Source organism: Leuciscus leuciscus (genome assembly GCF_965113295.1).
Source record: "Leuciscus leuciscus genome assembly, chromosome: 17".
NCBI classification, from domain to species: Eukaryota; Metazoa; Chordata; class Actinopteri; order Cypriniformes; family Leuciscidae; genus Leuciscus; species Leuciscus leuciscus.
Window position 1 is genome coordinate 18,973,644 of NC_138741.1, and position 27,522 is coordinate 19,001,165.

The 27,522-nt window shown below is 36.6% G+C and overlaps 1 protein-coding gene across 1 annotated transcript in view; it reads right to left on the bottom strand.

Moving 5' to 3' along the window:
- Nucleotides 1-4,583: 4,583 nt before the first annotated feature.
- ttc27 (tetratricopeptide repeat domain 27) overlaps nucleotides 4,584-27,522 on the bottom strand; it is an 87,218-nt gene continuing 64,279 nt past the window's right edge. Inside the window, exons 13-20 of the mRNA XM_082143029.1 lie at nucleotides 23,042-23,269; nucleotides 21,501-21,599; nucleotides 21,024-21,076; nucleotides 17,950-18,115; nucleotides 9,187-9,384; nucleotides 8,699-8,810; nucleotides 6,525-6,625; nucleotides 4,584-5,034 (exon numbers count right to left, since the gene is read on the bottom strand). Coding sequence (XP_081999155.1) covers nucleotides 4,915-5,034; nucleotides 6,525-6,625; nucleotides 8,699-8,810; nucleotides 9,187-9,384; nucleotides 17,950-18,115; nucleotides 21,024-21,076; nucleotides 21,501-21,599; nucleotides 23,042-23,269 — 1,077 coding nt within the window. The 3' untranslated portion in view covers nucleotides 4,584-4,914. The remainder of the gene's footprint in view (nucleotides 5,035-6,524; nucleotides 6,626-8,698; nucleotides 8,811-9,186; nucleotides 9,385-17,949; nucleotides 18,116-21,023; nucleotides 21,077-21,500; nucleotides 21,600-23,041; nucleotides 23,270-27,522) is intronic.

Here is a 27,522-nt window from a genome sequence, read left to right on the forward strand (position 1 = left end):
ATCGAATGTCTTGGTAGAAGTTGTTCTGTCACGTAGTCCATTTTTATGATGTACATGCACAAACACTCTCTTCTGTGAAGATTACAGCTGAATTAGAGCTATGTTTTCATCAATTGATGATTTCTAATTGAATAAAAAGACAGTTCCTGCCAGTTCTAATGGCTAGAGTCGAAAAGGGGATTCAGTTAAGGAACAGAGACAGTGCTGTCGTAAAGCTATTCTTGGGTCACAGCTATTTATAGTTTAGAAATAATGACCATCATAACTAAAAGAGAAGAGAAGAGGAGAGAGAGAGAGCGAGAGAGAGAGAGAGTGTGTACAATGTTAATGGCAAGACCTTGGTATGCTTCAACAAAGTAGTTTACATGCCCTCTTATATCCAGTTATCTTATTTTGGTTTACGAATCCATATACATGTAACTTGCATCAAAACATCAATGGTGAATCGCACTCAATACACAGACAACGCTGAAGAAGGCCTGAGAGCCGAAATGTTTGTGAAACGTCTTTTTCCCCATGTGACTGATAAAAAAACAAAAAAAAACCAGTAAATTATCTTTTTGATTTTGGAGCGTGAATTACTATTGAGGTTTTGAATAGTTTGGCATGCTGCATTGTATAAAAAAAACTGAGATGCATGGGCACTATGAAATGGTTCACTATTTATTAAATGTACAATAGGAGCAAGCGAGCATGAGTAACTGTAACACTAATAATGCACTCAGTGTGGCCATATAAGTTATGCGCAGTGACAACGAATTTCATTTCAGTGACATTCAAATTGGGTATTTAAAAACACTTAAAACGGCTACACTAAAACTCTTTAAAAAATAAGAAATAAAATCTCCAAAAATAAAAATTAATTAATTCTAGGGTCGTAAATTTACATTTTTAAACAAAAATTTGACACAAATTCTTCAATACATTTTTCAAAAAAAATTCTAACAGTTCAGAAGTTATATATTCATGGGCCTGATTTGCAATATACAGTATATATAAAAAAACCCTGCTTGAATTATCCAGGCTGTGAACAGTTACTGTGGTACTCAGAATCAGTAATGCAGAGGCCAACTTTTTATATAAAATTTCCAGAAGTTTCCTTTCTTCTTTTCTATGCAGAGTTTTCTGAGTGGTTTTTAACTCGCTGCTATTCAGCTGTCATGGTGGTTTGTACTGGGAAAATCAAAAGAAGCCATCGCCAACTCTCTATCATATTCTGCTCTCTATACCACTTGTTGTATCCTTAAATCTACCATCACTGATTTATCATCCAGAAGGTGAAAATCATAAATCACTTATAAATGTAATAGGACACCTCCCCTCAATCAGTTCGCATGGATGAATACTTCGACAGTACGCTATACCCAAAAAGAAAATTCTGTCTATTTACTCACCTACTGTTTTAAACTTGTATGATTTTCTTTCTTCTGTGGATCACAAAATGAATTTCATTGTATGGACAAAAAACACTGAGATATTATTCAAAATATATCCTTTTGTTTTTACCGAAGAAATCCAAACATGTATGCAAGTAATTAACATTTCTCTGCATTATCATTTTAGGTTGAACAACTCCTTTAAGGCTGTGTTCAAATCCTTCATTTCTGAACTCACCTCTATCTTGGGAATATCCAATTCTCTGCTGCCTCATCTGTACAGTATAGCATCTGGGAATGCAAAAGATCAATTGTGTCAAACACGATCAACTCTTACGACTATATAAACCGACAGAGAACATAATGCAGGGCCATTGGATTCTTAAATTGCTAATTTGGGCATGAGACGGCAGGGACACAATTAAACGATATGGCAATCACACATGCGGCCCACAAAGGGAGGACAGGAACTTCACACTGTATCAGTGATATCACAACAGCCCTGTGGGAGGAAGGAGAGCTGTGCTGGGGAATTAACAGTTTATGTAGCTAAAAATGTGCTTTGTGATTGTTGTCAGAGCCAAGCAGGGCAGCCCTGGTGGGAGGGAAGCAGATGTCTTCTGTCAGCAACTCTCTACTGTAATATGGGGGTTTCAAACAATGTTTTGGTTTTAGATGCTACCTGAGGCTGAGCTACAATATTTGCCATTTAGACAACTGCATCCTTTAGAAAAAGTTAGGAGAGCTTGATATTTATTTTAGGCACATCTTGCTAGCTTTCAAAAGCAGAGTACTGCCGGCTGGATGAGGTATTTTTGTGGGCCAAAACCGAGCTAGCGAGCTAGCATTTTAGCACTTTCCGGTTCCATCATCCCGAAGTCAATGTTTTTTTTAAAATAGGTTTTTCATTAAATGCCTGAAATACGGTCTGTGGTTAACACAAGTTCAAGATGTTTTCATGTTTTTATTCTACGACATTAACCCTCTGGTGCTGTTCGGTCATTTTTTCAGTTAGTTTTTTTTTTTTAGAATTTGTTTACTTCATTGGAATGGTACGAAACTTGTTGGAAAAGGTTTCAAAGGCTCCAAAACATTCAAGATTTATGACCGTTAAAGTTGGAAATGTAATTTTCAGGTCCATGCTCAAAAAGTGAATATATGGAGAAATGTTGCATTAATATAATTTAGTACCATAAAATACCCTAAAAATTCTAAATATTAAAAAAAAATTGTTTTGAAAATTAAATTTAATACAAATATTGCAGAATCATTTTTTTGAAATAAAAAACGTTTCGGTAATTTATGACACGCAAACAGACCAGAGGGTTAAATACATCAGTAATACCCATAGACAGTGGTAATACCCCCTTGTGTATGCTAACAAAGTGACTGCTAACAAGTGTCTAAATGGGACTACAGAGGTTGTCCGGAACTAAATTCTTTCCCCGTTTTTTGCAAGCCAACGCCAGCATTTTTGATCATTTTCTCAAAAATGTATCTGCATATCTGAACATCCAGATATTAGTGGTTTTAATTGTAGTAAACAAGGTAAAAACATGGTTAATTTTCGTTACGGTTATTCTAGCTTCATGCATTCTTTTTTTTAAATCAACACTTGAATGGGGGTAATTAAGAAAGCGTAGTTTTATATGTTTAGCATTTTACTTTTGCTGATTCATAAAAGTTGTGTTCATTTGTTAAGATTATCATGAAGATCAAAAAAAGTAACGTTATCATACACTTTTGTTGGTCACAGGGCTTATTTTCAGCAACAATCCAAAAGGTAATGGAAAAATCCTATTGGGGGTTTTGTTGAGAGAACAAGGGTGATGCTATCTTCCGGGTTGACCTAAAAATTGACTGCAGCGTTCCATTCAGAACGTTCTTGAAGTACAGACGAGCACTTTTGGGATGATGTAGTAGCATACGCTACACATATGGCATTGTGATCGAACAGCTCTGCTACAGTGTGTTCACATTGCGTAATCTCTGGAAGTTCACTAGGTTGTTCCCAGAACAGACACAGGATGTTTGCTTTAACTCAGCTTCATGTTTTAGCCTTCCTGTAGGTTCTGTGAGGCAATTTACCAGGCAATATTCTTACATCATTCGTACAGAAATAGCCGAATAACCAAACACTGCCAATTTCCTTGTTCCTCTTAACGGTCAAATACAATGAAAGTTAATTACTTGCAGATATTTCTCTAATACCATGCAGATGACTGACATGATGGCATTTCAGTACAGGCGCAGAGGAAGAAGGTCAAGATGTGAGTGAGAAATCAGATGGTTATAGATCTCAAAATTTTCATTGGAATACATATATTTTTTGAAAGCCAGTAAATCAACATTCAATATACGAGTAATCTTACGGCAGAAAGGCCCGGCGAACTCTCGACAATGACCTAATTTCATACACGTTTGTCATCGATCAAAAGTTTGTGGTCAGACAGTAAAGATATCTTTTCTAATGATGCTCTCGTGAACTTTCTATTCATCAAAGAATCTAGAATGTGTAAGTTTCCACAAAAATATTATACAGCACAACTGTTCACAACATAAGAAACATTTAATAAGCACCAAATCAGCATATTAGAATGATTTCTGAAGGATCATGTGACACTGAAGACTTGAGTAATGATACTAAAAATTCAGCTTTGCCATCACAGGAAAAGAAAAATAATAAATATTTAAAATTGTAATAATTCACAGTTATGTTGATCAAATAAATGCAGCCTTGGTGAGCTTTAAAAAAAGAAGAAAAAAAGAAAGAAAAGAAAAACGTACAAACCCTAAACTTTTGAATGGTAATGAACCTGTATAGATATTCTTAAATCAAATATGGGCTTTTCAAACTTGAAACCCACAGTCATAACTCTCATTTTAAATGAACAAATAAAAAAATTCTGGTTAGCTCAGGGTTAAAAGTTGCCTTAAATATATTAACCCAGAGATAAGTTTCTTTAAGGCATTCTTAAATAAGTTATAGCAAACATTGTCAGAGTTTACATCTTATGCAGTCGTTTAGATTTTTGTCTCGACTCGGATTCAATCTACTGTATTTAGGTATTGACCTAGACTCAAACTTGAATGAGCTACAACACTGACACAATATATCTGATGTTGTGTGACCAAGATGTCAGTTGTGCAAATCCTTCTATATTAACTGACTGTACACATGCTCAAAAAACAGGCACAAAGATTAAATATGTAAGAAAGATGTGTACTATTTATTTAATTGGAATAAGGCAACGTTGTACAAAGGAAGTGTGTTTACAAATGACAGACTCAAGGACCTTAAAATCACACATTGTGTAATCACAGGAGCTCTGATTAGGGCATGGTCATGATGACAAACATCTTTAACTCAGTCACTTAGTCTTTCAAATAGGTTTTCTCTGTTGATTGAGCAAGTGACCGAAGTCCTGAGGCCTCCAGGATCTCCAAATGGGAAGTTTTATTTGTCTAAAACATGTTGTTAAAAATGCACTGTTTAAACTAATCAGAAGAAAAGGAGGACCAGCAGTGATGTGGCTTCTCATTGGCTGCGTAGCTGGCCACTCAGGTCCTGTAGCTCTGTGACAAGCTGCTCGAGCTCTGTGACATCACCTCTGATGTCATCATGGAGCTCCCCCGTGACAACATCAGTGTACATTTGCTGTGAAGAGAAAATGAAACATGTGAGACCTACTGTATAAATTATGGCAGCTGATAAAAATAACTTACCGCAATACATATAGATAACGTGAAACCAAAATTTACTTTCATAATACATGTTCTTGGTCTTATTGTGAATGATTCATCATTACAAAGTTATTTCATATAAGAAAAAAGTGTGTAATATTTCATCAAAACATCGTTCATTCTGACTTTTCATTTGAGCTGACATGAAGCCCACCTGTCATATATAGCCCACTTTTTAAAATCCAGTTTCCAATTTATTTATTATATACACGTACTAGAGCTGCACGATGAATCATAAAAAATTTTTTTTGCAAACATCCACACAAACGATTTGCCTGTGTCTATAAAACCTTTGACAAAATCACACCAGAACATTAAGATCTGCGTTTACAACCACACAGGATCATCATTTATGTGTGAATATTATGTACTAATATTCAAATGAAGCAATCAAAATAGAAAGTAGAAATAGAAAGTAACTTGGAGCTTCAAATAACGATATTATTATTATTACATCATTATGCCACTAGGTGGCAACACGATTTATTTGTCATTGAATCATTCAATCAAGAGATTTGTTTAGAAATGCTGATTCATCCAGTAATGAAACAAGTATGAGTGAGTCATTGAATCATTCATTCAAACCGATTTAAAAAAATAAAATAAACTTCAAATTAATTAACCTTTTATATATAGATAGATAGATAGATAGATAGATAGATAGATAGATAGATATAGATAAATAGATAGACGGCAGCAATTCACATTTTGTTAGAATCTCTAATAAATTAGGCTACATGTTATTTAATTTAGTTGTCTGTTCAGAATCATGGGAGAATCGTGATCTCTATTTAAAAAAAACAAAAAAAAAAGAAGAAAACAAAAGGTGATTCTCAATTTATCCTGGATCGTGCAGCTCTAATACATACACTATCGTTCAGTTTGGTGTTGGTTAGATTTTTTAAAAATGTTTTTGAATGAAGTCGACATTGATTTGACTAAAATACATTGTGATTTTCTATTTTATATGTAATTTATTCCTGTGATGCAAAGCTGAATTTTCAGCATCATTACTCCATCCTTCAGTGTCACATGATCCTTCAAAATAATCCTAATATGCTGATTCGGTGCTTAAGAAACATGTCTTAGCTGAATACAAATATTAACTTCCTTCCCAAATAAATAAATAAATAAATAATCCTACTGACCTTTGAATGGCATGGTCTAAAATTAATTCTTATTCTACATTTTCTTGTTAAATATCCTGTTTGGTCGTCGCATTATGAAAATGAAATGGGTTTATGTTAACTTTCATGTGTAATTGCATTAAATAAAAATGCCCCAAAAATGGCAACTTTCACAAAACAAATAAAGAGGCTTGTTTTCATTGATAGTTTTAAAAGACTTCAGCAAAGCTCTTAAACCATAAGAGCTGAGAGAGTGTGTAGTGTTTGTGTATCTCACTTTGGCTTTGGAGACCAGGCTCTTCAAACTGAGTCGAGCTGAAGTCAGCAACTGTAGAGCCTCTTGAGGATTGTGCTTAGACCTGCTACAGCTGATGGACACTGAGAGAGAGAGAGAGAGAGAGTCACGGCGCTTCAGAGAGCATCTGCATGAGGGGAGAGAGGGAGTGTGTCGGGCTGTCAAAGGTCACCTGCAAAATCAAAGTCTGTGGCCTAATAGAAAGAGCTGGTCATTATTTTCTGTATTGTTCACATTAAGTGATGGATCCCAACCTCTGAGCGGCTCATGTTTAATCACTACAGCTATTAGTGCAGCATCTAACAGCATTAAAATAGTCATTTAACACACACACACACACACTCCTGTTCTTCACATTTTCTTCACAATGAAACTCATTAGCAGCGTCTCTAGCAGATCAAACATGGATAACAGAACTCTGTCAGTAAAACATGTATTGCGTGTGCTGTTTTGTATTCCCAGCATGCATTAGTGTGCTATTTACCTGCTCTGTTTATCTTCCCCACACAGATGGAGGGAAACAGCAGATTCTCAGTATCTCACCCCTGCATACCCGTCTTGTCTTTCATTCCATCATTCATTCTTTCCTTCTTTCCATCATTTATTCTTTGCCTCCTTTCTAAATTCTTTCCATCCTGCTTTTTCCCCTTTTCCCCTTACTTTTCTTTCCCCAATTCCTTCCTTCTTGCCTATTTGATCCTTCCTTCCTCCCTCCTTTTCTCTTTCTTTCGTTCTTTCTAAAGTCCCTTCTTTCATAAATTCCAAAATTACTAAATTCATTCTTAAAAATTCTCTCCTTTTTTCTCTTTTTCTTTCTCTTTCTTTCTAAATTCTCTCCCATTATTTTTTTCTAAATTCTTTTTGTTTTTCTAAATTCTCTTTCTTTCTAAATTCCCTCCTTCTTAACTCCTTTATTTCCAAATTCTCTCCCTCTTTCCAAATTCTCTCTCTTTCTTTCCTTCCAAATTTACCCTCTCTTTCTTTCTAAATTCTCTTCCTTTTTCTAAATTCTATCTTTCTAAATTCCAGCTTCTAAACTCATTCCTTTCTCTGAATGATTTATCTTTTTTTTTTTAATCTCTCTTAATTCTTTCTAAATTCTTTTTCTCTTTCTAAAACCTTTCCAGATTTATAAAATTCTTTCTAAAATCATTGTGGCTATCGCCTTCTATAATTTTTTTTATTTCTTAAATCTTATTCTTGCTTTCTAAATTCTTTCATTTAAAGCCATCCATCCTAAATTCCTTCCTTCCTTGCTATCTCTCTCACTTCTCCCATCCCCTCTTCATGTTGCTACCTGAAGCAGCATCAGCAGGAGAAGTGTTGCGATTAATAAGTGCAGAGCTCCCTAACCACACACACACACACACACACACACACACACACACACACACACACACAAACATACATGAATAAAAACAGATCTACACAAATGCACAAAGTAACACACAAACCAGTGAAGAATGGTCTCTTACGCCTTACCCTTATATCGATCGATCCTCCCCAAACACACACACAGAAAGTGGGCTAGAGTAAGTGGGAAGGGATGGAGGTGTGCAAAGGGTTCTGCTACATTTGCTGAGCCGCTTTATAAATCATTAAGATCAACAACAAATAGCCTGCACACTCAAGGACAGCATGCTGATGGAATAAAATACTCTAAAAAGATGATCACGATTGCTTAGAATAGCCTGTCCATGTTCAATGCCGGCTGAGAATAAAATTATGCGACAGTTTGATTTTTAAACAAAGAAAATCAGACGGTTAGAATTGCTATTCAAACCAAAACCTGTGCTCTGTCTCAATTGATGTTTAATTCAACACACAATCCTTGACCAAACCCTCAACATCCCTCTTAATGAGACACACACAGACAAAAGCAAACCCATCTGGAAAACACACAGGCGCACGTGCCCACACACACAAACACAAGTCTGTCTCTGGTGGAGGTCAGAGGGGTAAAAGGCTTGTTTGTCGTTCTTGCTCCTGCTCCGTGTTCTCAATCCATCAGCCCTTTCAGACGTTCATGCGCTGCCACATTAGCCATGATAGAGTGACTCTCTGAATGAGTGCAGGACCACGATTCTGTGCGTCTCTCTAAAATGGCCTTGTAAAAGAGAAAGGCAAAGCATGACCGTGTGTGTGTTAAGTCTCACCATTAGCCATATCTCTGGCACCTTTCACCACAGATCTGAAGCTGCCCATGTCTTTCTCCCAGCCAGCTGTCTGTGTCTCACACCGATGGGCTTTACTCAGAAACTGCAGTGCCTAAAAACATCGAAATTCAGTTAGACAACATGACTAAACCAGATGTAAAGTAATAAAGCAACAACCAATAAAAGCTCTCTTCCATGTAAAACGGAGTTAAAAAATTTCAATGGTGCAACTCCCCTTTATGCATTTTATCCAAAGTGACTTGCAGAGCATTCAAGGTATATATTTTACCACTCAATCCTGGGGATTGAACCATGAGTGCTCTAAATCTACAGGAACTGACAAAAACTGTATTAAACTTGGAATATATTTAGAGAGGAAAAAAGTTTTGGGAGCGATATTTTCTGGAAAAACTTTGATATATTGTAGAAAATCACAGGTGCTCTTTGCTTAAGTTCGGCACTTCTTGAAAAAAAAAAAGTAAATAGACCTTTTCATTGTCTTCTACATTGATGCTATGACCATCGCCGTAGAGTCGAGCGTACTGTTTCCATATTTGGGCGTCTGTGCTGTAGCGGGCGGAGACTCGACCAAAGAGTTCCTGCAGTTTTGCTTTAAGATTGGAGGCCTGTTCGCCACGGTGATCTGTCAGGTTGTCCACTACTGCACGCACCAAGATTTCCAGAACCTGATAAGAAAAAAAAAAAGAGAAAGAGAAATATACAAAACGCCAAAGGAGAAACCTTTCAGTAGGGTGAAACTGACTGCTGTTTAAACTCAAGAGCCAATCGTGAATAACCAATCTGAAAACGAATCTAGGGTTGATGTGCTGTGCATGATCCCAGCACCTGACTTAACCTTTGCTATGACGTCAAAACAGCAATCCCTAAACTTGACCTCTGCCGCCTTAGATGTTCCTTGATTGGGCATCACCGTTTTTTTCACTCTTCTAAACATTTACACACTAAAGGCCCATTCACACCAAGGACGATAACTATAACGCTAATGATACAGTTTTAAAAATCATTCTAAATATAAAAGAATAGAAGAGTCCACACCACAACTATAATGATAACGGTACAGAGAACAATATCATTGAAATCACTTTCAGAATGATTTTTTCCTACTGATGAACGATAAAAACCACCACAGCCAATAAGAATCCAAACTTTCTGCCTCTCCTACACACACACTCTCTCTCTCTCTCTACATGCCACCAACAGAGCTGGGAGATTAGAGACGCTGTTCTCACTGTTCTCCCACACAAACAAATGCAGACTCTCCAGAGTCTGTACATATGCCAGGGAAACCAGAAAAAAGCCAAAGAGTTCATCCTATCTGTCTGAAGAGGTGCATTTATAAAGCTCCCTCTCACACATTCACAGAGTGGGTAATTGAATGGAGACAGCATTTTTGTAAATAAAAATAGCAAACACGATTCCACAGTCTGAGAAACTATGGCACTGTTTACACTTGGTATTAACATCAATCTCGGGTGTTCATCTCAAAAGCGGTGAAATTGCTGTTTATACTCGATAGAATGTAAATGCATGTTGATCATTTTCTAAATGAGTTCAATATATATATATATATATATATATATATATATATATATATATATATATATATATATATATATATATATATATATAGATAGATAGATAGATAGATATATATATATATATATATATATATATATATATATATATATATATATATATATATATATATAGATAGATATATATATATATTTTTTTTTTACAAATTCAAAATGTAATCGAACAATGTGGTTAAATATGTTTCATCAAATGAGTTTGTACTCTGTTTACACTTCTATATAGCGTCGTCTAATTCGGATCACCTGAGACGGATGTCAACACTAGGGTCTATGAAGGCTGAGGTGTGACTAGTCAGAAGTGTCTGATTCCCTTGAGGGAATCTGTTAAGAGCGAGTAAATGTGTGCGTGCCACAGAGACAGAGAAGGCTTTCTCCTCAAACTCCAAAATCTAAACTAAGCACACCACACCCTTAAACTTCACTAAACTACCAGAATACTTGACCTGAATGCTGGGCTCCACATTCCTCAGTGTGTGTGTGTGTGTGTGTGTGTGTGTGTGTGTGTGTGTGTGTGTGTATATAAGTACTATTAAATCACAGCCTTCACACAAAGTTCCACATGTGTTTGTGTGTCTGTATGCTATATAACTAACAAGCTCCAAACTGCACTATAATTACTAAAGCAGAACCAGAATTTGTGGTCATTAACTTTGTCTGTGTGAGAAGGACAGGGATGTATTTGCTTATACATTGTTTTGCCTAGTTCTATTAAGTAGTAAAAAGCATAAAAATGACTAATTTTTTTTTATTATTTTTCCCTAAGGAGTGGCATATGATTTATATACACACACTACTGTTCAATAGTTTAGGGTTGGTAATTAAAAAAAAAGTTTTTGCTACCAATGCTGCATTTATTTGAACATTAGTATAGTAAAAACAGCAGTTTTGTGAAATATCACAATTTTAAATAACTAGAATTTCTATTTTAAAATGTATTAAAATGTAATTTATTCTTGTGATGGCAAAGCTGAATTTTCAGCATCATTACTCCAGTCTTCAGTCACATGATCCTTCAGAAAGTTTACTTAAGAAGAGCATTGATTTGAAAGAAATATTCTGTAACATAATAAAGGTCTTTACTGCTTTTGATCAATTTAATACATCCTTGCTGAATAAAAGTATGAACTGAAAAAAAATAAAAAAATAATAATATACTGTGCCCCAACTTTTGAGCGGTGGTGTATTTCAATCGTAACTTTTTTTTTAACGCATTTAATGCATTTTTTTTTATTATGTACCAATTTGTTTTATTAGGATGGTGAGCAAAGTTTTTGATGCCTAAGCATATAATTTACAAACCTGGTGACTGCTATTAGTGTGATTGGTAAGCTTGATCGTGAAGTGATTGCTAAGACCATAAAAGTAATACAAATATGATGGTGTGTTATGATTGACAGCTCCACCAAAAATGACTAATGATGTCACATTCCAAGCATTCCAGGGCACTTCAGTTCACTTCATCAGTAGCCTTTGTTATTTACAAGATGAAACATGGAAAACTGACCCCAATTAATTTTACATGTTCACATGTGTGTGTGCTTGTGTGTAGCAGAGATAAGGACAGCTCTTGAAAAGACAGAGGATGCGAAAGACATGCAGTGATGTGTGTATAAATACACTCATCCAAAACTAAAGCTACGTCTACATTAATCCAGATCAATTTGAAAACGGAGCTTTCGTTTCAAAACGCTCTCCGTTCACACTAGCATTTTCAAAAAGTTTCTCATCCACACTGAAACGTTGGAGAACACTGAATTCACCTTACAGCGCATGCGTAAACCCTCATAAAAGTTCATTGAGATGATACAGACAGAAAAAGACAATCAAGTTATCACGCAATTCTTTTGGCAGGATAATTTTATTTAGAAAAATCTCACCATTCACTGATCCAACTCACTCACTCACCATTATATGTTTGGTCTAAAACGCAACTGCTCTCATGTTTTGCCGCAGGACAGCAAATGCAAGTTAATTTTCTGTCATCTTTGCTGGACTGTGATATTAAGAGTATGCAAAGTAACATTTTAGCAACTGTGTGAAAGTGAATAGCCCATAACAGGCACAATAACGGTATAAACATGAATATCTATGCGTCACTGAATGCGAAAAATGAGAAAAAGATGTGTTTTCAAATGAAAACACATTAGTGTGGACAGGGCCTACATTTTCACACTTTAACTGCAAACAGACTGATAGAGACCAACTTCATCAGAGCAAACGGCCTCCACAGAGATCAGTGTGTTTTATGTGGACACATGTTCTCATGACTGTTCACGAAAGCATGAAAATATATAGTGTACATTGCTGAAGTAAAAAGGTTCATCCTTCATCGCCTCTCTTTACAGCTATCACTTTTTCATCTTCACAACACCATCTCTCCTGATTCCTTCATTCACCTCTGGACCCGTTCAGGCTGCTCAGCAGATGTGCTGAGATCCTTGTCACTCAAGTCAGCGGTGTAATATCTGTGAAGTCTACTCAGAAATTTCCTCTGAAATCGCATTTTTCAACCTAGAGACTCTCATAAGCACAGTTCTACCTAAAACTATTTGTTCATCGGCCATCATCTGAACATTACATTATGGAAAAACAGCCTTATATAATGAAGAATTGACTTTTATGGACAATATTGATACTTTTTTTTTATATATATAGAAAAAATGAATGAAAAGTTAATTATCTTTTGAGAAATAATCTATGATTACACACACACAAATACTAAGCAGCACAACTGTTTTCAACATTAATAATAATGTGTTTTATTAATGTTACTTGAGCACCAAATAAGAATATTAGGATGATTTCTGAAGGAGCATGTGACACTGAAGACTGGGGTAATGGCTTCTAAAAACTTCAGTTTTGACATCACAGGAATAAATGACATTTTAAAACGTACTACTATTTTAAATTGTAATAATATTTTAAAATGCTGTTGTTTTTACTGTATTTTTATCAAATAAATGCAAGCTTGGTGAGCATAACTCCTGTTCAACCTGTATATGCTCCCAATGAGACAAATAATGAAAAAGAACCAAATTGCTTACCACAGCTATGCAGACGACACACAGATCTACTTAGCAATATCGCCTAACGATTACAGGCCCATTGACTCCCTGTGCCAATGCATTGATGAAGTCAACAGTTGGATGTCCCAAAACTTTCTTCAGTTAAACAAAGACAAAACTGAAGTCATTGCGCTTGGAAACAAAGATGAAGGTGAACGCATACCTTCACTCTAGGGGTCAAACAACTAAAAATCAAGTCAGGAATCTTGGTGTATCACTAGATTCAGACCTTAGTTTCAGTAGTCATGTCAAAGCAATAACTAAATCAGCATACTATCACCTGAAAAATATAGCAAGAATTAGATGCTTTGTTTCCAGACAAGACTTAGAGAAACTTGTGCATGCTTTCATCACCAGCAGGGTGGATTATTGTAATGGACTCCTCACTGGCTTTCATAAAAAGACCATAAGACAGTTGCAGCTCATACAGAACGCTGCCGCCAGGATTCTGAGCAGAACCAGAAAATATGAACATATCACACCAGTCCTCAGGTCTTTACACTGGCTCCCAGTTAGATTTGGTATATAAATCATTCAATGGCCTAGGACCTCAATACATTGCAGCTCAATACAGCTCACTGAATATAAACCCAACAGATCACTCAGATCATTAGGATCATATCAGCGAGAAATACCAAGGGTTCACTCTAAGTATGGCAAGTCCGCTTTTAGCTATTATGCCAGCCGCAGCTGGAACCAGCTTCCAGAAGAGATCAGATGTGCTCCTACAGTGGTCACATTCAAATCCAGACTCAAAACACTTCTGTTTAGCTGTTCTTTTACTGAATGAGCACTGTGCCGCTGTTCGTCCGACTGTTTGTACTGTATTTTATTTTTCTAAACTGTTTTAATTATTCTTATTTCTTTTAATTATTTTAATTTCTTCTATGTAAAGCACTTTGAATTGCCATTGTGTATGAAATGTGCTATATAAATAAACTTGCCTTGCCATTAGAGACAGTTCCGACAGTTACACAGTTTCATTTTGCACCCACTATTCAAGCCATCTTAAAATTTATCTATACAAACAAATAAAATGTAACAAAATAAATCAGTAGGATCAGTATGGTACCTGTGACTGTCCGCTGGTATCATGGAACATGTGAAATGACTAGCTTAAATGGGCTTACTGGATAAGACTGTAGATGGGGAAGTGATACGTTAAAGGGGAAATTGAATGGGTGTCTAGGTGTAATTTCTGCACGATCCCCTTACAGCATGAAATTAAGGAGAGAGGCAATATTCTCCAGGGAGGAACGAAGGAATGAAGAATGGTACTGAGAGAGAGAGAGAGAGAGAGAGAGAGAGAGAGAGAGAGAGAGAAGGATACTTGATCCATCTGAATCCTTTTTTTAGCTCAGGATGAGGGAGGATGGGTCGCTCTTTTCTCCGTCTCTGTGGAATGTGAATTAATGGGTGGGATCAATGACAGAGAGACGAGTCTTATGACTGTAGACTGAGATATTCGCACACACGCACAGCATTTCCCCTTATTAACAGATGTTCTCATCTAATTTCCCAATAACACGCATCTGAAGGATTTCTGTATGAAGAGAAAGATGATGATGAAGGGAGTAAAATGAACAGTAGTGAGAAGTGAGTGATGATTTTGAGTCCAGCCAAGCGCTGAGATCCCAATTACCATCTGAAACTCTCACAGGGGCTGGAGGCGAACGCTAGCGGTGACCTTTTCAACTTCTGTGCTTTCACATCACAACTTTTAATTGATGAGCTACTAGCTGCTCACCAGACGTAAACGAATAATCAGAAGAATTGAAAATGGAAGGAAAAACGGAAAACGAAATTAGATGCGACAACGTAAGGAGAGGAAACGTATATGCCTAGAGTCTACCAATTTAAACCGTATTTAGAAAGAAATCCAAACGTTTCAACACACAGTTGTGTGTGTAAAAGAAGCTGGCATCCTGAAACGGGATTATGTCTACGCCCCTTTGACAGTAGACTTCACCTTAAACTTTATTTCACAAGTACCCATTGTATATATTTATTTACTCTGAGGTGGAAACAGACATCCATAAAAAGCTGATTCTCAAAATAGCAAATAAATGTTTAGATGTTGGAAGTGTTGGTACAGGCAAAAACACTGTTTTCATGTATCGGTAATTTTTTTGATTTTGGGCTGTTTTGCTTTTCATAAAGTGTTTTATTAAACTAGTGGAAACATCCAAAATACAGTTTTACATTAAGTGTTGCTTTTATTACACTATCTATTTGCGTATGTAGATTTCAATTACAATACATATCTTTAAAAGGAAGGTTTCTCAATTTTAACTATTATTCCTATCCATATTCTAAAGATTTTTTACCAAGTGGTTTGTTCATATAATGTACCTGATTGTATACAACATTTTATTCAAAATAAAAAACATGTTTTAACCTGGGTTAATCTAGTCAGATTTCTGTTCTGAAAATGTATGCAAATTAGTGCACTTTATTTAAAAATTAGATATTTGATACATATTTGATTGCTTCGTTTGAAAATGTAAAGAAATTTTCAGGAATTTGTGCAATTCTTAATGTAATCAATCATCTGGGAAAGTGTGTGATATCGGTTCATTGTTTTAAAATAAGAAATAAAGACATACTGCAAGATATAGTCACAGTTTAGGGTATAAAGACAATTGTTAGAATTGGTTCCAATGACGAGAAATCAAGTCACACTGCAATAAATAAAAATTGATAATAAAAACATGTTTTTAGAGTGAAAACAGATGTTTCTTAAGCAGCATATCAGCATATTAGAATGATTTCTGAAGGATCATGTGACACTGGAAATTCAGCTTTGCCATAACAGGAATAAATGATATTTTAAAATGTATAAAAAAAATAAAACTATTCTGAATTGTAATAATATTTAACAATATTACTGTTTTTCTTTCTTTTTTTGATAAAAGAAATGCAGCCTTGGTGTGCAGCAGAGATTTGCAAAAAAAAAAAAAAAAAAAAAAATCTTACTGGCCCTAAATTTTTGAACTGTAGTATATATATATATATATATATATATATATATATATATAAAAATACTACTTTTAAAAGGTTTATATACAGAAAATAAATATCCACAATTAAAATAAAATAAAAATGATGTAGATTAGTTACATAGATAGATATATCGGTTTCCATTGGATATCTCTTTTCAACATAATTGCTCCGAATTAAGACAATACTTCCTTGAAAAAGATGTGTGTATTCTAGGACTGATTTGCTAGTCGCTCATACACTGCTAGAGTTTTCAGATATTTTGCATCGTTCACAAAGTAGAAGGGTGGGAGTTAAAAAATTAGAGATGCATGAAACAGCTTCTTTTTTTAAGGTGAGGCCATAATTTCTGTGAAAATAAAAGATAATTTACTGCCACATGGTGACCCCAGAGCCGCCGTAAAGTGAATGAGATAAACAACTACCGGGCAATTTGACTACAAAATGATAAAACAAACGACGCATTTAATAGGATGTAGCAGCTGGTACATCAACCAGCCGCAGTGCAAACGTGTCTAATGGCGTAGAGCTTTAAGACATGCGTGTTATGACAGCGGCGCTATTAGATTCACAGCTGACGGAGGAGAGGTGTGATGGGGCCACGGATGCAGAGGGACATACAGGGGTGCGCGTTTAAAACAGAGCTGTTTGGATGAATGTGTGCAGACAGGAGCCCATCTGGGGTAAGAATTACTTTGTGTGTGCTATTTTGGCAGATTAGGCTGAAATCATCTCTCTCTTCTCTCACACAAACATTCAATCATCAAAATTCTCAGTCACTCTCACTTACACACACAGCCTCTCACATGACCGTTTCTTCTACGCATGCAGTCGGGCAGCTGTTACTGTGGTCGAAAACATGATGACAGCAGACTTCATCTGCTTTACACTGGTTACACAAGCCAAAAAAAGTTCACGTTTATGTTGTTGTTAGATGCATGCAAAAAGAAATAGTTTTGTAGGGTTGCTCCCTAACAGTCAACCACACGTTAGTCGATGAAAAGAGGTTTGGTTGACCAAATTTTAATTGGTCACAGAAAAAAAGGAAACACCACAGGAAGTGAAGTCACGCAGTCCATGACGGACAGGTCATTAACAAGGATGGGCCATGTGGTAATTATGTTGGCCAGGAAATTCAAAGGTTTAATCTAACTCAGAAATGGCTTTTCATTTGAAACATGCTTTGAAACCCTTTACATGGCTGCTCTCTCTAATGTTAACCTAGATAAATGTACGCTATTATTAGGCGCATATCCAAGTGTGGAAGCTATATTAGTACAGCATTTACTGCATGACATTTAACTTAACGTGCATTTCTCTCTATACAAGCTTCCATTTTACTGTGGAGAGGACTAGTCAGCGTCAACTTCATCTTTGCATATATTTTTTAAATGTTCAGACATTCTCCTTGCCGTTTACCCACAACATATTCATAATCATTACTTTTGCTGGTGTTGCTGTGGCAAGCTTTATGCGTTGGCTTAAGAGCTTTATTTATGTTTTAAAATATTTGGTCGGGGCAGCCCTAGAGTTTTGGGTTAACCTGAAAAAAAGCGTGCCGTTGACTAACCTCCACGTCCTTGTATTTGTCCTTGAGGTCCATGAGCCGATGGTAGGCTCTGATAGCCTCACTGAACTCGCCCAGGTCTATACACACGGCAATGAAATTCTCCCAGATCTGCCATCGCTCATAATTACACTTGAGCGCTTCCTGAAGGGTGCGGAACGCCTTCTCCCTGGAACACACACACACACGAAACAAAAACATCAGTGTGTTTAGCAGAACTACTATTAGCAGAAATTGCTCATGGATGGATTAAACTGTGTATGGCAGAACCAAGTTCTGTGTTTTCCTCTCTGAAAAGGGTTTTTGGCAAACTACCCATGTGGCAAAGTATAATTGTTCTCTTCCAAAAACCTAGAGAGCATTTCAGGTACAAAGGCTGCTCCAAAAGTTACAGGTAGTCAGCAAAATGACAAACTCTGTAACGTCAAACTCTGGAATCTATTCAACACATACCCTACACTGATATGGCAAACTCGGAATGCTTTGGGGTGAGCATGAAAAAAATCATTCAGGATGTGTGGTCGAGTTGATCTAACATTTTAAAACCTTTACAATAACAACACAAAAACAAAAGTATTGTCAAAGATATTGAAAACGATAGTTTATGCAATTGAACAAAAGAGTGTGAAAAAACTAGAAAGAGAAAGAAAGAGCAGAAGAAAAAGAGCAAAAGAAAGAGCACAAGAAATAAGCAAGACAAAAAGGCAAAATATCAAAAGATAGAGGGAGAGTGCAAAAATAAAGAGCGAAAATCACAAAGCAAGCAAAATTAAATGAGTGAAAGATAGATCTAAAAAGAGTAAAGGAAAGAGTGAAAAAGATAGTGAAATGTGCAAAAGCCAAAAAGGAAGAAAAAACAGAAAAAACAAGAAAGAAAGAAATGAGCAAAAGAAAGAGCAACAGAGAGAAAGTGCAACCAACAGGCAGACAAACATAGAAAGAGAGACAGACAGACAAAAAGAGCGTCAGACAGAAAGAAAGAGCGATAGACAGACAGAAAGAGCGATAGACAGACAAGACAGAGAGACAGACAGACAGACAGACAAGAAAGAGCGACAGACAGAAAGTGGCGGACAGACAGAAAGTTTCAGACAGACAAAGAAAGAGACGATAGAACGACAGATAGATGGATAGAATGATAGATAGACAGAAAGAAAGAGACGATAGAACGACAGATAGATGGATAGAATGATAGATAGATAGACAGACAGACAGACAGACAGACAGACAGACACATCCTGTACATTCACATAAACTGTTTATTTCTATGCTTAGAGTACTGGATCATTAGCTTTGCAACATGCTAAAAATCAAACTCCACTGGAATCAGCTGAGAGTCTCCAGTTGCGCTTTATGAGAAGAGTTGTGTGTGTAACAGAGCATTCCAAATCAATCACTTACAGTATGAGGTTTCAGTTAACACACTGCCTGTATAGGCTGTGGATAGCAACACAGATCACTAGGTTTTGAAAGAGAGCTCATGTTTTTGCAAGCGCTGTCAACAAAAGCCTATGACACAAGGGTAGACACGGGTTTCATTATAACATCTAAAGCCAGGTTTCCTTTGAACACATGCAGGTGTGTGCACAATCTCTCCCCCACACACACACACTTCACTGTTCTAGATGGTCCCTAGGAGCGTTAATCAGGTTTTAATATAAGATTCCAAAGACTCATCTCAGGGATGAGTGCACAGGGCTAATTGGACGAGGAGAGAAATCATTCCCACAATCCCTCAGGTGCACGCCGTTACAGTGGTGTTCCAGGAAACACCTTCGTTCCTCGCAGGAAATCAGCAAAAACCTCCAATCATGTCACGCAACAAATATCCTAACTGGCATTTAGCTTCCCAAATCTGGTTAATATTGGCGGGTTGGTGGTCGTGGTGAAGCGCTGGCTCCTGGGGTAGACACAGCAAGAGCCCGGAGGAGATTTATCTTTGCAATTACAGCTGCCAAAGTCATTCCTGCAGTAATTGAAAAGCAAGGAGGCCTCTGAGGGTCCCCAGCGGATGCAGGATGAAGGAAACACAGAAACGCAGCATAAATCAGATCAACCAGAACCCGAATAGGGGCTTATCTAAAGTTTGTACATGGTGGCGATTTCTTTGAGAGATAAGTGTGTGGGAGCAGTGGGAGCTATTATTTAGTTAATAACTGATCAATTAAAACTTTTCATTTATTTTAAAATATAATTTATTCATGTGATGGACAAGCTGAATTTTTAGCAGCCATTCAGTGTTACTTCAGTGTCACACGATCCTTCAGAAATCAAAAACTTTTTTTTTTAATCAATGTTAAAATCGTTTGTAAATATTTTTTGTGAAAACGTGATTATTTTTTTTCTTTCAAGATTCTTTGATGAATATAAAGTTTAAAAAGTAAAAAAAAAAGAAAAAAGAAAGAAATATTGGTAACTAGTTTAGGGTCCAATTCTCACTATTAACATGCATATTATTAGGACATCGGATGTTTATTAGTACTTATAAAGCACATATTAATGCCTTATTCTGCATGACATTACGTAAAACTTAAACTTACCATACTAACTATTAATAAGCAGTTATTAGGAGTTTATTGAGGCAAAAGTCATAGTTAATATAGTTAGTTAATAATGAGAATTGGACCCTAAAGTGTGATCGAAATTTTTTATATTAAAATGTCTTTACTGTCACTATTAATATAATGCATCCTTACTGTACAAAAATAACAAAAATAAAAATAAAAATCATTATCTCTTTATTTTAAATGGCCAGCAAAAAAAAAATGTTTGTTGTATAAAAAAAAAAAACTCTAAACATTCTTCCACTCTGATGGCTAAGTATTCAAAAGATGCCATGTATTCTGACAAAATACTAACATATATTATATTATTATTATTATTATTATTATTATATTATTATGCCTTTGGAATCACAGCTCATCCAAATATTGACAGAAAGCTTAACTGGCTGCTTATTAGCTTATTTATAGCAAACATGCAATAAATAAAAGATTTGACAAAATTGGAATAAAACGCTAGAAAAACACAGCTTTTTTGATGTAGCCCCTCTTTTTAGTGCTGACACTCATACTCACTTCATTCTCAGTTTGATGTAGGCCGTGGAGAGGTTGTTCCATGCTTCTGAATTCTAAATGTAGGAGAGTAATGATCAGAGTCAGGTCCACGGGTGAAAATCATTTATCAAAATAAAACATAAATACATAAGAAAGTAGACATCTAGAGAATATTTCCTAACAGCTTGTTTACTCGTTTCCTGGATGGAGTATTAAGCCTGCCTTTTGACTACATTTGAATTTTAAGTACACCATTAGGAGCATAAGAGGCTCCTGTGCTAAGGGTAATAGGGTTCTTGGTTTTATGGAGCTTTATAGATGCATAAAATTGAGTAGAAGCCTGAAAGCACAAAAACAGGGAGGCATTTGTAGACACAATCTATTGATTACGAAACACATAAATCAGATTTGACAGCACAAGTACTGAATAACTAAGCACAAGCCCTTTTCATTATGGTCATATGACACTGATCTCCTTTCAAGGACCGTGTGACTTACATCTGGTTCCAGTCCGACGCATCTCTGAAAAGCTTTGGCGGCCCCTTCGTAGCCTTCCAGTGCAAAATACGCACAGCCCAGGGAGAACCACACACCCAACTGTAGAGATAAAAGATGGAGAGAAACTTGATGAGACTTCAAGTGCTTTGCTCGTCTTTTAAAAGCGTTACTCTGTCCTAAAAATTAATGATGTTCTTTGAGCCCATGAACCTCTAGGAATAGGTCTCTTTCTTGTGTTTTAAATCTTCAGTTTCTTCTGGAATTTTTGCATCTCTGAGGCACTCCTCTGTCCTAACTTCCATCTCAAGGCCTGAAGGCAGTATTAGCTCCGAGAGGCCCTGAGGCAGCGCTGCGAGTCAGTGTTAAAGATCACGCTGGGGTCATCAATGAGTCCCTCAGGAAGATTACTCTGTCTTATTGCTGCCTGTGCTTCTGCATTATGGATGAAGGGAGGAATGAAGAATGAGTAAGGGAAAAAAAAAGAGGGAGCTGTGCACTTTTTTTTTGCTCTGTGGTGGATGAACCTGATAGCACTCATCCACATGCTGCTGTCTAGCTTTTTATCTGGCCCAGTGTTTCTCATGTTCTCCGTCAGCACTCTGCCAATCTTCTCTATACATCCATCCTTGTGATCTTGTGCATGTGTGGTCAACATGTGGCCACGTTCACACAGAACACGTTTTTGCATTCCACTGCACTGTTTTCCATTGTTTTTCTACGTTAACATGCTGGATGGATGTGTTTGACTGCTGTGCTCATGTTCTGCAGAGTCTTTATGCATGGCACAGAATTCTAAATAAGCTCTCTAGATCTTTCTCTTTTCATTCCACTGCCCTGCATCTCACATTTTTAAACACAACATGTTCTTTATAAATGATCCCTAAAGCTGTGTGACCACAATGTCCACATGATAAAAAAAAAAATAGATTGCTCACATTACAACTACAATCTTGTTTCTATATAAAGTATGTTGCGCTGCACAAGTGGCTCCAGCCACTTTATTGTGCCTGTTTGTCTAAAATGGCAATCAATTTCCATATCTGCAAATTATTTTATGAATTGTATTGGTTATTTGAATAAGTGCTGACCATTATGTTGAAAGTGCCACAAAAATACTGAATAAATGCATATGAATGTTACATTTTCACAATTTATTATTTACAATTACTATTATTATTATTATTATTAATTACTATAATTATAACGAAGAATGAAGAATTTTCTTCATTATAACTTTTGATGGTTGCATCAAATGACTGTAAATAGACACTCAAATGACTTTGAATGTACATTTGTTTTAAAAACTTGGAAGACTTGTAAAGGTTTATTTGTTATGTTGGAATACTGACTTGAGAACTGAATGACAGCATAACTGTCTATAGAAATGCTGGCCAATTCTGACAAAAGTTTGCAGATTCCCCTGCTGAACACCTGCATCATTTTAGTGGAAAAGGGGTATGGGTGGTTAACGTCTTCAAGTTTACAGGAAAGAAGGATGCATGGTCAAGTACTATAAAGTTACACACAAGTGTACATCATACCTGCATTGTGTTGATTCGCAGTGAACGTTCAAAACATTCCACACACTGCTGAAATTCTTTGTGGCGCAGGTGATACAGAGCTTTGGACCGCTGGGCACGTGCGCTGCGGTGTTTGGAAAGCTCCCATGCACGGTCGTAATACTGCGGATCCTTCAGCACATCACCTAACAGGCAGTAAAGCGACGCCGTCTCCTTTTTCTCCAGCTCACGTCTCAAAATCTCCTCCGCCTGAGAGAGAAAGTTCCAACAGATTAAAGCAACTTTGACTAATTTAATCCTCAAATTGGAAAACGTACAAGGCCAAAAGTATGTGGAGAACTCTTTCTAATTATTGGGTTTGACAAGGCCCCTTAATTCCAGTTAAAATGCCATCCAATATAAAGACATTTTAGGAATTGTGTGCTGAAACTTTGTACCATCAATTTAGGGAGGGTCTTTTCTATTCCAGCAAGACATGCAAGAAATTATTTACTCAATCTGATGTGGAAGAACTGGACTGCCCTGCATGAAGCTAGACCATTTGTTAACAGTTAAGTAAATTAGTTATGCAGCCACGACACAAAGCTGGTGTGCATTATTTTTCAATAATTTAAAGGCACGGAGCCAATTATTCCACTTATACAACAGTTACCACTAGTGTTGTCAAAGTACCAGTACTTCGGTACTGAAAATGTGACGATACCAGCATTTCTGTAGTACCGGGTATATAGCTAACCCATTATAAGAATTAATTATATTAATAATTGAGTCGTTTCCGTGTTTTTATCTAAGTGCGGGGCTCCAGAGTAACTTTTTTTTTACTTGGAGCACCGTCTGTAGCCGATATATACCACGATATATATAGTGTCTGTGTATATTAAACTGCAAAAAGACTATTTAAATATTAACCCTGCATGTTCTGCTTGTCTCTGTGTGAATGAATGGCGCAGACGCGCGGTTTCATTTACCACACACACACACTGAGCACGAGTGTCGCTCGCGCTGTTTTCAGTCTCTGCTGCCTCACGATATGATGACATGATGAAATTCATCTCCAGAGCCACTCTTAGAGTCACTTCATGAGCATTTTACTATTTAATTTGAGAAAAAACTATCGTCATTTCATACACGCACAGAAACTCAAAAGGTCTTCACGGCAACCCATCAAAATAAAAGTTTGGCTTAACTTGAAGAAATTGACATTAAATTGACAAATAATTAGGCATTTAGCTACGTCTCCATGGGATTTTTTTTATAAGCAATATTTTCGTTTAAACTGCATGTAGCCTTTAATGCTTATATGTATTATTTACTTATGATGACCATCATAAAGTAATTGAATTGAATTTTATATTTTTTTCAAATAGTTAAATAAAATAGAAAAATAGTTCCATCAGATTTTGCTGTGGTACCGAAATTGGTACCGAGAACCGTAAAATTTTAATGGTATCTGTAACGACTACTGGAATTTTGGTACCGTGACATCCATACCTAGTTACCACACCTCGGATGTATCAAGACATTTGTCAGGTTTTTGCTCTTAAAACGCTTGTGTGTAGGACTAATCCCAAGCCTTCGTTGCTAATTCCAAAATGTAATTTTAGAGCTAGTAACGGAGGCTTCAGCCACTGAGAGCAGACTAATGCAGTTAATAATGGAGAGAGAGAGAGAGAGAGAGAGAGAGAGAGAGAGAGAGAGAGAGAGAGAGAGAGAGAGAGAGAGAGAGAGAGAGAGAGAGAGAGAGAGAGAGAGAGAGAGAGAGAGAGAGAGAGAGAGAGAGAGAGAGGTGCGTTTCCCTGAAAATAATTGCACACCTTAGAACATTCGTCAACCAATCAGATTCAAGCATTCAGCTGCCTAGTAGTATAACTTAAGTTAAGCAATGGGACCTTATTGTAAAGTGTAACCAATAATTGTCTCTAAATAGGAGCAAAATTGATAAAAATGTTGTGCAAAATCTAAACAAGAGTGTAAGATGTTACAAAGGACTCAGTCCCTATATTTACGCCAATGGTTTTGTAATTGGGTGTGGCGTTTGGGTGTCCAATATACTTTTGGCCATATAGTGTGTAAGGATTCAATTGAAGACAAGTATGTTTCTGTATTCTTTTTATATTATTAAGCACATTACTAAAACCTTTGTCTCCAACATGAGAAACAAGTACCTTCATATATTGAGAGTGCGAGAACCACTAGGCTATGGCCACAAAGCCATATTATCATATGAACTTGACGTGATAGGACTGACCAACTTCTCTAAACGTAAATTCTCCAGATCTAGTGGGTGAAATTCTGCTGCCGTTAACACATGCCCTTATACAGTCACTGTGAATGTGGCTTCACTCTGAAATACGCTGGACGTTGCGCTATATTACACAGTGCATCTCTCATCGGCTCCTGCCCTTCCACCCCTGCTAGTGCTCATGGGGATGGAAGGATAAAGGGCTTTTTGCAAACGCTTAGAACTGAAGCCGTAGTGGGAGAGAGGGGGTGGGCGGCAATAAAATTCACATTGCTTGGCCAGCACTTCTATTTGGGTGCTTATTTCTTTTCGTGGGTACAAATAATTTGAGAAGTGGGAACAATATCTCTTCCTACTCGACACAATAGTTATATAAAAAAAGTAAAACCTGAAGGCCCAGACAGAGGATGAATAAGCAATTTGCTTGGGTACAAAAAGTATCATATTTCAATTTTACTAGAACAACACTGATAAGACGAGGTAAGAGAGAGAAATACAGAAGAGAAAGAGAGCCCCATGGTTTTGACAGCACTTGAATGCTCCTTGGGGCCATTATTAACTGCACATTTCCCATTGGCCACAAACAACAAAGTTTGTGTAGCCCAGTCAGGCACGGTGAGGCTGCAGGCGGCTGGATCTCATGACTGCCAAAAACACAAATGGATGCCAAGCCAGGTTGCCAATTTCACTTTCAGAAGGGAAACTGAAACATTCTGGTGCCGATACCATGTTTACCATGGTACATTCTGGTAATAGTCTGGGGCCAACTACAAGAATCCCCCCTTAAAAACCCTTTATTTATAATGACAACTGTTTTCTTAACTTAGAATGCAACACGTTTCTAGGTGCTTTCTATAAATAGGAGGAGGAGGAGGAGGAGGAGGAGGAGAAGATATCAAAAACAAAAGTCATGAAAGTAGGTGGTTAACCTTCAGAAAACTTTCATCAACTTCGGGAACTAAATCTTGCATAACCTAATTTATTTTCTATTAATTTCATATGAGATCTTTATGATCTACATTTTTTGTAGTATTTTGGATGTATATCTAAAAAAATTTTGACAGAATACTGTAAAAAATGATGATTTTATTAATTAAAATCAGTTAATTCAAAAGTTTACTACAATGAAATAAATCCTAAAACTGCTAAATTATTATCCCTTTGTGCTGAAATGGGGAAAACATCTAGAGCTTCAGGTATTCAATGCAGTTTAGACTCAGATGGACAATAATTGCCTAAAGAGGAAGGGGTGGAATTTATTGCGAATTATTGCGAAACAGGATGTTCTGTTTTTGTTGAGAAAACTACAAAATAATTGAAAATAATGCAAAATAATTCTAAATAATTGGATTTTTGTCTCTTGTAATGTAAGGTAAAATGTAATAGGACACCATGCGGTAAATTCCAACAGTAATTTGCAACAACACATGCAAGCTCTAGTGGGACAATAAAATTAACTCAAATCAAATAAACATCAGTACATATCCCAAAGTCCCTCATGCTCTGAAGACGTTTACTCATTAAACGAACACGGTATCTCATGGGTTAATCCATCAGAAAAACTAACAAAGGAAAAAAATTCTTGCTGTTTTGTGTAGACACCTTTTTCTTATCTCACTTTCTCTCTCATTTTTCACCAGTTTCTTTCCTCTCATATGAAGTCACTCCCTTACGCCTGTCTCGGTATACTATCCTATACATTCTTTTATATGCATACCTGCAGTTTATGACTTTAAACTTTAACATGAGTGCAGGGAAAAGTAGAGTGAGTCAATTCCTCAGGTACTACAGTAGAGTGGAGAACATTTTTATATTATTACAACTCAGATTGGGTGATTGGGTGGTTTTATTGACCTCAGAGGTACCCTATAATCTGATTGGTACACAAAGTGGACGGTAACTTAATAAAACTCTGAAATAGCTCCCAGAAAACTGCACTGACAGACACACACACACACACACACAGACGTGTTGTTAGAGCATCGAGCTCATATAAGGAGGAGAGACAGAGAGGAAAAAAAGAAGAGATGGATGTGAGGGAAAAATTTGCAATAAATTGCTCTTCAAGACCTTTAACAGAAGTCACTTTCTCTTATCCCATTTTAATATGTAGAGACAACTAAGTAATTCACTTGTAGACTGATTTCCCAGAAGAGTAAACAATCAAAACACTGATCTGGTCATTCGAACGATCGTTACGATCGGTCTGACACGGCAACATTGGGTCAACCAATGGCATAAGTTTGGGGCAGGACTATTC